General features: G+C 39.2%; 2 protein-coding genes across 3 annotated transcripts; both read right to left on the bottom strand.

Moving 5' to 3' along the window:
• Positions 1-394: 394 nt before the first annotated feature.
• arl4d (ADP-ribosylation factor-like 4D) lies at positions 395-3,247 on the bottom strand. Its single transcript, XM_080873786.1, has 2 exons — positions 3,127-3,247; positions 395-2,198 (listed from the first exon to the last, which is right to left on the bottom strand). Exon 2 carries the CDS (start codon positions 2,084-2,086, stop codon positions 1,481-1,483), a length of 606 nt encoding a protein of 201 aa, XP_080729912.1. The 5' UTR covers positions 2,087-2,198; positions 3,127-3,247; the 3' UTR covers positions 395-1,480.
• Positions 3,248-4,181: 934 nt separating this feature from the next.
• On the bottom strand, positions 4,182-12,627 carry tmem106a (transmembrane protein 106A). Of its 2 annotated transcripts, XM_080873375.1 has the most exons (8): positions 12,250-12,615; positions 10,964-11,127; positions 10,582-10,645; positions 10,287-10,440; positions 8,569-8,709; positions 8,432-8,475; positions 8,256-8,309; positions 4,193-5,783 (listed from the first exon to the last, which is right to left on the bottom strand). In XM_080873375.1, exons 2-8 carry the CDS (start codon positions 11,118-11,120, stop codon positions 5,672-5,674), a joined length of 726 nt encoding a protein of 241 aa, XP_080729501.1. In that variant the 5' UTR covers positions 11,121-11,127; positions 12,250-12,615; the 3' UTR covers positions 4,193-5,671. The 2 variants fall into 2 exon arrangements, with proteins under 2 accessions (XP_080729502.1, XP_080729501.1); XM_080873376.1 differs by lacking the exon at positions 8,569-8,709 and having other exon boundaries at positions 4,182-5,783; positions 12,250-12,627.
• Between the last annotated feature and the right edge of the window lie 666 nt (positions 12,628-13,293).

The following is a 13,293-nucleotide window of genomic DNA, read 5'->3' as shown; positions in this document are numbered from 1 at the left end:
AAGGTAGCAAATATTTGATGTAAAGAAATACTAACTAAAGCTTGTTTGATACTAGATTTCGGGGGACTAATGCAGATTTTTGGCAAATTAATTATTCTGGCATCAATATGCATTGGTTGATGTATTTTCTCTTTTGTGTGTGTCAACAAAGGAAATTTAATATTCACTGTCTTTCAGCTCCGTCTGCCAAGTTCTGGGGGAAATATGTTTCTTTAGGTGCTTAGTGCTGTTTGGTGCTCAGCAGGTAGCAGAGGCATATTAAGATATCACAGGCCCCGGGGCCACAACTTTATCAAGGCTTCCCAGCCTCTTTCCCAAACACTTCTCAAGTGTTTCCCAAGTTGCGCAAACATCAGCAGGACTTATTTTTCATACATACAAATGCATCAACAGTCAGTCATGGCTGCAGTTTAATTATAGTTAACAAAGCATGCTTGTCTGTCCAGTCACGCCAAATAGTGATTAATGATGGATAACTATGCCAAATCTGCTGTCTGTATTGCTGTCCATGAATAATATTAGTTTATCTAATTATCAGTTACAATAAAATGTGTTTTCACCGAGTGTTTTTTGAGGTTACCTGCAATATTTTGATTTGATCACTGAATCCACTTGGACATTAAAGTCACGGCTACAGATGATGTTCAAATATCACTGTAGAAGTGGCCAGAAAATCTCAATATTGAGGTGAATTTAGAGCTGAGAGATTATGCGTGCCATGTAATCCAAAAGGTTTAACTCATTCCTATCAACTACCTTCAAAATACAAAGATAGCAATGTATGTTCTGTACAGTGCTAGGTTTATTAAGTCTTCAGTTTACAAAAAAATTACAATTTGTAAAAACAGTATAATTATACAGTGGTAGCTAAATTTGTATATATATGTGTCTATGAAGGGAATGCACTTAGGATCTGTTAGGAATTAAACTAAATATCATTGGTGCTAAGTGAGCGCTGGACGCTGTTCATTTACAAAAAAGAAAAAGGAGCCTCTGTCCAGTACGAATACATATACACTGAATAAATATTTTGAAAAAAGATCAGTACATTGTGGAAGAAAAACAGCAATTTAGTGGTACAGAATCTGTGCAAGCCTTTCGAGGAATATAAGAACGTCATTTTAAGTAAATCTTCTTCATCAAATGGGAATGTGGCCCTCTGTGAGTCCTAAAGTGAGCAGGCAAGTGTCTTCTCAGAAATCTTCTTTAAAACAAGTGTAGAAAAGCACTTAGTGAGGACTAACTGCTTCAAGGTTTCCTTAAATCTATAAGCTGTCTAAGGACAGCTGCAGAACAAAAACAATGTCAATACCGTTTCAGTTATTATGAGCAAATCCATTTCTCCGGACCCTCAGGCCGTGTGTAATTGTTGTTTTGTTGGCACAAATTGCTTTCCCATTAAAGAGGACCATTAAGCCTGGAAGCATCTGAGCAGTGTATAAATCTCTGGTGTATAAAGGCCACAGTGTGAACCGGTAGTTCATCTCTTCCTGTTCCTGTTGTGCTTCACCATCTTCTTCCTCTTCAGGATCATCTCATAGAGTTTCTCCAAGCCCAGCTGGAGCCCCTGACCGTCCACAGCGCTGCAGCTCTGCACGTGATACAGCGTGTACATGCTCAGTTCATGAACAGAGAGCAGCTTCTCCACCTCGCTCACAGACAAGGCCGAGTCCAGGTCCTGTTTGTTGGCGAGAATTAGCACCGGGACTCCCTGATTCTCTGACGTGCGGGTGATCTTATGGAGCTCCACTTTGGCCTCCTCCATTCGCTCCACCTCGGTGGAGTCCACCACAAACACCATCCCGTCTGTCCTGCGAGTGTAGGACTTCCAGAGCGGACGCAGCTTGTCCTGCCCACCCACATCCCAAATCTGGAAGTTTATTCCACGAGATGCCCCAACTGCCACTTTGATCTTCTCTGTGTTGAAGCCCTTGGTTGGGATTGTTTTGACAAACTCCTTGAGTTTGAGCCTGTAGAGCAGAGAGGTTTTTCCGGCCGAATCGAGGCCAATGACAACCACGTGTAGGCACTGGAAGCTTGGCAGGAACGGCGTGCTGGGAGCGATATCAGTCAGCTGGTTCCCCATGACTCCAGCTAGCAATTCACACCTACTTAGGTGAGGTGAAAGATTCCTGTTTTAATCCGTTCTCAGTGGATTGGCATTTGGTCCCTGTCCAAGATCAGATGGTGCTTGAGGCCTTATCAAAACACACACACACAGGCTGGGTTAACATTTAATTAAAAGACAATGGGTGTTTAAGGAATGTTTGCAAACCAAGCTGCACTTAAAATGTTTCGCTACTACCGAGATGCTTACTTTACAATAGCAGTGTGTGTGTCTTCGAAATTTTAGATTTCAAACTATAAATGTGCCACATTACAGAGCTAAACATCAGTTAACTGGTGTCTGAGGTAATGTAGTTTCTTATTTGCTAAGGGTTAATCCTCTTAAGATTGTTAAACCTGAAGGGCTTTTCCTGGGCCAGATTGATTTGAATGCAGCCGATGGATAACATGTATTCAGGGGGTCTCTCTGCTGACTGCCTATAAGGACTGCTTCAGCTGCACTAATCCGGTTGTTGTTGACATCCTGATACCCATCAAACAGCTGCTGTTTGGACTAAATAAAACCATTACATGTTTACAAGGGCAGGTTTTATCTTGTTTTTTTGTTTTTATTTTTTACTTTGACCTCCCCCCCCCCCAAAAAAAAAATAATAATAATACAGTGTGCAAAGACTTTCTGTACTCAGCTTGCACAAGCATTGCCCTGTCATGTTTATTGACAGATGTTTTTATAACCTCGTTGTATGACTGTGTGTATATATGTGTGTCTGTGTGTGTGTATGAGGAATAATCCACCTTTTTCTCCAGTTTTCTCCCTCTCCTGCATGAAATCTCACTATCTACCTCATGTGACGACGTGTTTATCCTGATCGATATACCGCAAATAAATTTAAGAACTTCAACATCGTCTACCTATTGAGCTTGTAGGAATCCTGATATATTGGATTGATTGGATAGGATAGGAAAATAAAACATGCATGCAGTTTGCAGAGCCTGCACGAATCCCAGCATTGAAAACCGAGCCTGACCTCTCCTCTGCATATTTAAAAACCTTCCTACCTTTTTAGATGTTCGGTGAAATCATCATCCACAAGCGATAAACACGGCCATAGTTCACAACAAGCGATCTTCGTGTTCTCCTCCAGCAGCACTGAGAAGCTCCGGAGAGACTCGAGCGCACGGCACCTTAAGCCCGGTGACGTCACGGCCACCTGGAGGGTTGCTGCTCCGCGCCCCCTGCTGGTGCAGCAGTGAATTGCGTGCATTCGGGGTGTCATGACCAGCAAACACTGATGCATAATAACGTGCATATAAAAATTATTACAGTAAAACACACCCCAGTGTTACTCTTTCTTCAAGTGTGAGCAAGTGAAAATGCATTCATAAAACATCTACACAAGAAGAACAAGTGTAATTTCAAATACACGAGTGAGTTTGACCACGTTCCTTTAGTCTTAAGAGGTTGTGAACATAGAGTGAATAAAATTCAATTCCTGGGTGTTATAACAGATGACAAAGTTTGCTGTAAATCTCACATTAAACATAACCAAAACATTTGAAATGGTCATTTGTGTGTCTGCAAAAAGTCTTGCATATGCTTTTCAGAATTTGTGGGCATGCATTTTACATGTATTATATGTTTTTTAATCGACCTGCCTCTTGTTAATGGGTCTCATTTGACAAAAAGAGGTCAGTGGAACAACCTGGTTAAATTAATGATTTCAAACAACTTGCTAGTTAACTAGCTCGAGAAATATCTTCACATGTATTGGTCTGATCCCCACCCCAGTAACAGCAGTACTGTTACAAAATACAATTGAGTATTTATTGGTTTTACTGGAATTTTCACACTTGCAGTGGTTCAGGTTAGACCATTAACTTACAGAGACTCCAGAGTGCCATAATATTTGCATGTCATACTACTGCGTGAAGTGTGTGCCCATAGAGTATCACTCTGCAATGATACTTTGGGTCCACCTTGTGTAGAGTCAATGACAGAGCAGGAGAAAAATATTGGTGACTTACTGTAGGTAGGGCGGACACTGGGTTTGGAAAGTGAAAAAAACATATATTTTTATTGTACATATTTAGACAATTTATACTTTTTAATTAACTCTAGTTAAAAACATGACAAAAAGCATACTCACTAAAACCAAAAGGATTCGGAGAACAGCAGATGAAATAACAATGATGGGTAAATAACTAAGTACGCCCTGTGATACAGTAGCTTGGACACATGACCCCGCATTTGACTCTAGAATATGTTGGTATACAGAGAAGTTCATGGTGGACTCACTGATGGTGCTCAGGTCCAATGGCTCCAAAACAAACCCAAGACATAACCCCTCCACCACCGTGCTGACAGTGGGTATGAGATCTTTGTGCCGATGTGCTGTGTTTGGTTTTGGTTCAACTCTGCACTCTGAATTGTAACCAAACATCTCCACTTCGGTCTCGTCTGTAAAAAGCACATTGTTCCTGAAGTCTTGTGGTTTTCTTCAAATGTAACTTTGCAAACCTAAGCTGTGCTGCAGTGTTGTTTTTTAAATCGATTTCTTCTAGAAACCCTTCCAGACCGGTCATACTTAATAAGTATGTCTCTAATTTTACTATCATACTTTTAACATGTTAACTGAGCCCTGCTGAGTCTGGGATGTAGCTCTTGGCACTTTTGCAGTTTCTCTGAATGCTGCGCGGTCTGAGCTTGGGATTAATTTCCTGGGATGTCCAGTCCTAGAAATATTGTCAGTTGTCCACAGTGTTTTCCACTTATGAATAATCTTTCTCACTATAGAATGATGGACTGACCTTATAATTCTCTCCAGGTTTGTAGGCAGCAACAATTGTCTTTCCTTAGTGCCATTGTGATAACACACACCTGATTGCTTCAGACCAGAAAACAGCCAAAACGTCTTCTTTTATAAAGCTGGTCACACTTGCTGATGATCAGTTAATCAAATGCATTTGATTAGCAGCACCCAGCTGCTACTGCTTCCCTCTCAGTTCCTATCAAAGCAGTAAAGGTTTCACAGGACTGCACAGAGCCATGTGACTGTCACATGACTGTCCAAGGACTATCACACAAGACCTTAAAACGAGATTGTAACTTTGGTTTATGCTTCTAAGTTTAGAAATTAAACATTATACCTGCATATTTTTCTGTATTAAAATTTTTAAGTTAGCGATATAAATATGCACTATAGTGTGACAATGGAAAGCTGACCTCAAGACAACCTGCTCACACCCTAGTGTTTAAAATATCATGAAGAAGCAATGAATGAGGGAAAAATGAAAACATATAATATGTAACATTAACCTTTACAGTTTAATAAAGTGCAAATGACCAACAATAAGGAGATCTATGGTCAACACAGTAGTACACACGTGGTCGCGTGCACACACACAAATTTAAAGACAATTTAAAATTGGTATGACTTCAAAATCATTTTTACATTTCACAAATTGTGCATTTTACACATATGCATGTTTGAAGCGTCAATATTTTTACATTATAACATTGTAGTGATTAATTTAAAGTCTTATTATGTGTTAAAACAACAGAGAGCAGTTATCGTGTATAAACTGCAGATTCAGTACACTGAAGTCATATTCTCACAGGATGTGGAATTGTTGAATTGGTGCCACAGTCAATATACTCAAAGGTCTCCACGGACAGCTGCTCCGTGTGCGAGAGATACGAAATATTCATTGTCATTCTGAAAAAAGAAAAAAACATCTTTGTTACATTTTCATATTTCACGTCTGTGCTAATTTTTTTTGACTTCGTTATAATTCTGGGTTTATTGATGGGCGTTCCCTTCAACTCTAGGAGCATTTTAGTGTCTTTTAGCTGTTACATCCAAACTGATTCTCTCATTGGCTTTGTTTTCAGCCACATCAGCCAAAAGAGCTGCAATAAACCCGCTGTGCTCTGCGTAGCCAGCAATAAACAGCTGACAGACAAAGCTAGCAACCAGCTCGTGAGTCTTTCCAAACAAATCAAACAAATCTAAGATGAAATAAAATCCCACCTGACCATCCTTTTTTTTTTTTTTTTTTTTAAGTTAACATGTTCTTTATTTCTTTTTTTTCTTTTTTTTAAAATCCCACCTGACCATCCTAAGAATCAGCTGATTATTTTTCTAGGGCACAAACTTTGGCATGCCTTCATTAAAATACCAAAATCCAGAGTGTCAAAATAGGACTATATAAGAAATTATTTTTGCACAGAAGGATCCAAAATGAAGATAAAAGGAAGAGTTTTCATTTTCTGCAGCTTGTTTTGAACAGCCACCCATCCCGTACAGTGACATGATCCTTTGCATTCACTTTTCAAAGGTTTCTGCAGTGAATTATCAGAAAACAGATAAATCACCCAGATTACCAATGCTTTTTGTCTGTTTCTGTACATCACAGACATTAAGTTGGTGCAGTTTTGCTGTTGAAACTGCGATATATCGCACGTTACTGATGCTCAAATGCTGAGCAAAAATGTGATTCCTGTGGATAGCTCTCGTTCTTATGAAGTGGTGAGGACTGAAAAATGCTCGAAAATATACTCATCAGCCACTTTTTAAGTACAAATGTTCAACTGCTCTTTGACCCAATATCACAGCAGCATTTAAGCATGTGAACATGGTTAAGATGACCTGCTGAAGTACACACTGAGCATCAGAATATAGAAGAAAGCTGCTTTAAGATGCTCCCTTATTCACAAGGCTTCTCACAGCAGGTAGCTCCATATGTTTTAAGTTGGCAGATTTCTTTTTTATGCCAAATCTCCCCAAAGGGATTTCTGTCTCTTCCCAGGATTAAACGGAGGATCTGTTACTCGGGTGAATTTGTAAACCACTACACTACGGAGCCACCAACATCTGAACAAATTGCTTTGAATGTTGGAGCCAGATGTTACTAGGATTTTTTTTTTTTTAATGAACATCTGTAAGGTTTACAGAGAATGGTTGAAAAATGAGAAAATATCAAGTGAGCAGCAGTTCTATAGATGAAAATGCCTTTTTACTGCCACACGCCAGAGACAAATGATCAGACTGGAAGAGAGCTGTAATTCAAAATCATTCGTTAAAATCAACCAAGGTGTGCATGAAGCACCTCTGACTGTGCAACAGACCACATATTGAAGCAGATGGGATACCACAGCAGCCCAAAAGGTGTGCTACCGAGCTACCCTGCTACCCAGTGTGGCACAATCCACACTGGAGTTTAACTGAGAACGGGAAACTGAGGCTACCATTCCCACCAAAATTGGACCACAGAGGACAAACATTGCCTGGTCTGATGAGTTTCGGTTCCTGCTGTTACATTCACGTGGTAGAGTCACAATTTGGTGTAAACAACATGAAAGGATGAACGCATGGATCCATCCTGACTTATATCAACACAGTGGTGTAGAGGATAGTTTCTTGTTATACTTTGGGCCCCTTGGTAACAATCGAGCACCATTTAAATGCCTACATGAATATTGTTGCTGACCATGACCATGACTGTGACGAATGCTGTTTGGTTCCTTTTTTTAAGCAACTTAAAAACAACATGTACATGTAGTCAGTACAATCTATTTGAACTTTATTCTGTCCATCTATTTATGAAACTCAGGGTAGTACGCGAGGGGGCTGGAGCCCACCCCAGAATATCATAAGGTACACATCTGGACAATTCACCATTTTCTCACACAGCTAACAGACAAGCGCACAACCATTCACACCCACCGCCAGTTTCAAATCATAAATTAACCTAAACCCACGAATCTCCCCACACAGAAAGGTCCTGGTTAGCCGGTAGATTCAAACATAGGACATTCTTGCCACCACACCACTGTGCTACCTGTCTCTTAATTAGTCCAGTTAGCATCAAAGTTCTGAGCCACTGAAATCACTGAATGAGCACATTTCTCTCGAACGCATTTAAGGTAAAAAGCAGCTCCTCAATAGCAGCACTGTGACTGTCCTGTGGTTTAATTCCAAGTTCACTGAATTTCAAAGGAAAAACTGGACTTCCAGGAAGACCTTTCATGTCCTTCAGATTAAAAGATTCGACTTTGGCTTTGTGAAGAAAAATAATTTTGTGGTTGTGGTTTTTGTGCACAGCGGAAAAGTGAAGCTTTTAACATTGTGGGTTTAAAAAACTCAAAAGTGTCTCTGCCTCTTCCGCTGACAGAGGTTGACACTTACTGAAGCTCCAGAAATAAGGTGTGAATCTTGATGCTGCTTGACTTGCAGTAAGAGCTGAAAGACATGAACAAGTTGTGCTGAAGTCAGACATTTAAACAACAACAATGGACTCTAATAGTTTTTATCTTGAGATGTTTTTTGATGTTATGTGCTGAGAACAAAGATTTCTTTCTTACGCTATGCCTTCATCTTTAATATCCAGGCCAACTGAAATTACATTCTGTAAATTATATCAGAGGACACAGAGATAAGATGTTAAACACATGATAAATGCTGGATATCAACAGGACCTGTTATCCAGTCTGAAGCTTACAGATTTCAGTGATCTGGGCTCGATTGCGGTCATATTAGTGATCTTGTTCTTTCCCATGACTGTTTGACCAACCACAGCCTGAATGCTGAAGTCGACAATCTGAACTGAATAGTAGTTAGTGTTGGTGATGTTGATGAGATTCTGCAAAAGGAAAAAAATCCACAAGTCAAGTGCAACCGACACACCTGTGCATTATTAAAAAGTGTCTGGGAATTTTAAGTGCCCCACCATCTAAGTGGGGCAGTGACCTACTGTACCATCTGTCATGTGAATGCAACGCAAGTGCTTCTTTGTGGATAGTGTTTTGATAGAGGCAATAAAAAATGTGGTTGTAAAAATATGGCTTAACTCGTTTACAACTATGTATGAGGGACCTCCACTTGTTAACACACACTAGTTATGTTATGCTGCTTGTTTCCAACTAATTCTACATATTTTTATATAGAATCGGTCACCAAGAATTCAGAAATATTAATCCCAACTTCAAAACTGTCAGTCCCATTTTCTAATGTCCATTTTCAGAGATTAAAAAAAAGCATGCTTAGAGCCAATCAGGGTTTAGCATAGCTCCTGTAGCCATAGTCTAATGCAACCGATGGTGCAACAGCTATAATGGGAAGCAACGTCTGCAGGACATACATGAGTCATCAGTTAGAACTTGACGTTCATGTTATTTTAAAACATGTTACAAAGGTGAGTCATTTTCAGATATTTATTGACTCTCAAAATCCAGTTGCCTAATGTTTATCATGGCAGAAGGTTCAGAGGTCACCTCCTTCCTTTGTCCACAGATTTGCAGAGATGTGGGTAAAAGAGGGCAGAGACACTGCATGACAAATCCACAGTAATAGGAGGAAGTCTGTCATCAAAGCAGACAAGCATATATATACTGTAGTTTACTAGTTACACTTAATTAAGCTGGGCAGATATTCACAAACCCCAACTTACATTTTCTATTCAGTTCATTGAGGTTTGAAGGCATTTGTTTATGCTCAGCTCTCTTAAGCTCCTCCCACAACATTTCAGTCAGGTTGAGGACTTTGACTAGGCCACTGCGACACCTAAATGTTTTCTTTTTCATCTATTCTGCTGTAGATCTGCTGGTGTGTTTGGGATCATTGTCTTGTTGTGCGACTGAATTTGGCCCAAGTTGTGCATCTAGCAAAAGGACATTGTTCTAGGAGTCTTAAATCTTAACTCAAGACATGTTGCCATGTTCTGGTCACAGAGAATAGGTTTTCTCCTGGGAACAACTCATATTTTTCTAATTTACTGTCATGAACTTTAATATTTAACATGCTAACTGCAGTCTATAGAGTCTGAGATTTAGCTCTTGGATTTTTTTGGCAATTCCTGTTAGCATTGCATAGTCAAATGTGATGAATTTGCTGGGAAATAAACTTCTGGAATGATTGTAGATTGTAGCACTGCTCCAGGGCTGCAAACTGCCAAAACTGCACAGTGTCCTGTGAAAACATTGTTTTTTCACATGCCCATATTTAAAATTTAACTAAACTGACTTTGTGGTATCTCAAAAACAGTGATCAAGCCAGTCATCATTTGAATTATCGGACTATCTCTGATTAGCCTCACAACTGGGATGCTAATGCCCACCTAGAAACATTAAGTGCTGCCCAGATGTTTGGCTGCATACAGTGTTTTTTGGTTACTGTAACACCAAAACTACTGATGAGCAGAGTGATTTTCAAATTACTTACTGTGACGTCCATTTTAACTTCATCTGGGATGAAGTATACTGTGACTGATTGTACAGACACTGGGGTGAGGGTGACACTCCGTGGGAAGAGGAAAAAGAGGATCAGACAGCAAATAAGGAGACACAGGCCCATGGAGATGCAGACATGCAGCTTCCTGAAACAGGGATATGCAAAATTACATTTTAAATAGAGCAACAGTGCAAACCATAAACACAAAAATATTTCTAACTCGCTTGTTCAAAACTGTAAAAGCACCCCTCACACACACACATTCATGTACTGCTATACTCCTTACGTGCGTCTGGGTTTCAGCCTTACATCATTACACGGTATGACGGCAACGAGCTGGTCTTCTTGTCCTGCCAGTACAAGATGGAAATAAAGGTTTTGTTCTTACCACAGAAATGATGTGAAAGTATCTTAGCTGACACCAGCACATAGCCATGTTTTTAAGACTCCTTCAGTCAACTTGCTATTAAATGTGAAATGAAAGTAATTTGGAGAAGAAGAAGTAAACACTGTGTCAGTTTTTCACGACTGGTTCCTCTAGTTTTTATCATGCATGGGAAGCATTCAGCAGACAATGATGTCAAAGCCTTAAAACTCCAGTTAAAACAGTGGAAAATTGACAATAAAGACAGATAAAAGCAGATTTTTCTTCACAAAAAAAGGCCAACCTCTGGGGATTCGGCCAGTGCCACGGCATGTGGGGCAGTTGTCCCCTGTTGTGTTTTCATCCATGCTACCATATGGAGGAAAGTGCTTCATTCCTTTCACCTTCTCCATCTTTTTTGTTACATCAGGATCTCCTTTATTTTGCTGCTGTGCCACCATAGCACTCCTGAAAGAAAACATCCAGTAAAGAGCATGTTAAAAGGGCAAAAACCACAGTTTATAACTCGCAGTAAACAGAAGTGACTGTTGCCCAGTCAGCTGTTACTCACCTCCCTCACAAACCTTGAAATGACCAATAAATGATGCTTATTACTGCAATACATGTTAGGATGTGAGCAGAATCTACAGTGTGGGAGTGATCAGAACCTCCCTGAATTACTTTTATGTTTCCTGTCTCCGTTTTAAACAATGCTTTTTATGCTTATTTGTACTAGAGTAGCTTTTGAAGTTCAAAATCATTATACCAGGCCTTCCTGAAGACCCTCAATTCACATGACAAAACCAACTTTCAACTAACCTTTCTCTGATTGGTTGCCTCTAGTAAACAGATGGTGGTCAAGACTGACACTACACAGTCATAACATATAGATAGATAGATAGATAGATAGATAGATAGATAGATAGATAGATAGATAGATAGATAGATAGATAGATAGATAGATAGATAGATAGATAGATAGATAGATAGATAGATAGATAGATAGGAAGAAGTCAAGACATTTGAACTCAGATGACAGATGTTAAACTGGTTTGTTGTGTTTGGTTTGTGCTGTCCTGCGGAGGCACAAGTATGCAGGAAGTCTCCATAAAGCCACACTAAAACAACAGTGTGCTCTGTGTTTTAGAAACAGTTTGTACTCAGTCATAAGCTGAATATGAATTACAATTTTTGCCTTTAAATTACATATTTTAAACTTATTTCTATATGAAAATGCAAATAGCTTGTTCTATTACTCAGTATCCTGTGACTCTATAAACTTTAGATATAATCAACTAGATAAGTGAAGAAAATTATTTGAAATACAATAAAATGGTTTATTCAGTTTTCTGTGAGTGAAGATTACAAATTGTATCTGCTGTATATGAAAGACTGATCGTTACTGTGCAAGGCTTGAGTGTAAACAAGTATTTAAACACTAATTAAGAAATAAACGACTGAAAGTATTACTCCTAAACGTAATGGATGATTCTGAAGTCTAAAATTATTAAATGTATTATTAATTTAACAAAATCACAATTTTATATGCAATACAAATTAAGTTAAAAACCTCATCCTCTGCAAACTCACCTCACAGCTCACAATAAGTCCAAATATCATTCAGGATGAGCACATTAACGCTGCTAGCTCCTTTATGATTCAGCTTTTTCAGAAGCTACATTAAGACCGTGGTGCAGCTGCTTCATATACACACAATGTACTGAGTGCAACACTTCCTTGTCTTTTTATGTGTCACTCATTTCCTGATCACATGTGCTATTATCCAGCCCTACTATCATACCATAAGCTACTCAACTGGGTGTTGACACAATAATTTGCATATCAGCTAACGTGAACTATCTTTAACGTTGTGTCGTGCCATGGTCGTTACTCACGACCGAATTTGTTTCCCCTGCGTCGGGAGCGCGCACTGGGCACGGAGACCGGATCCAGCTCCAAACAACTAGACGTGGAATAGTGACGTTTTACTTTTGTGAAACACATTACCGTTCAGTTTGTGGGTTACAACAGGAAATGATTTACATTTCTTGTTCTCACGTGGTTTCGGATTATCTCAAACCGAGGACGTTTTGCCCAATAAGAGGATAATCACGTGTAAACTCGATTCATATAAACTTTAATACTCAATATAACACTTCTTCAACAAGCAAACTGACGTCCTGTAAAAATGTCATTTGCCCTGATTGTTGTACATCTCCAAAAGTTGTCTGCTGGAAACAAAAATACACCTTTCTGAGTACAAACAACTCCCTATTTTCGTCTAGTAAAACACATTTCTGTAGCTAGACAGACCGCAGGAATTCATAATAAAAACATAGCCTAAATGTAATAAAATGAGCCCCAAATTATTGTGAAAGATCTAGATTCTAGTAGAGATTTAAATTTAAACAAGAAACAGGTAGGAAACAAGGCAGGTATCTCTCAAAATACAACAGAACAATGTAAAAGGAGTAAAAATGGCAATTAGAAAATTATTTATACTCTTCTCAATAATCAGTGGAAAAGTTTTATTGGTGTTCAAGCATTGAAACCAATTTTAAAACTGCTGACCAGCTTTTTGCAGGTTTCTTCTGGGATTTGGCTGGAAGGCGTCTTTGTCAACACCATAATCTC

Source organism: Rhamphochromis sp. 'chilingali' (genome assembly GCF_963969265.1).
Source record: "Rhamphochromis sp. 'chilingali' genome assembly, chromosome: 22".
In the NCBI taxonomy this organism is placed as follows: Eukaryota; Metazoa; Chordata; class Actinopteri; order Cichliformes; family Cichlidae; genus Rhamphochromis; species Rhamphochromis sp. 'chilingali'.
The sequence above is the reverse complement of the archived record's forward strand: the minus strand, read 5'-3'. Positions and strand labels throughout refer to the sequence as shown.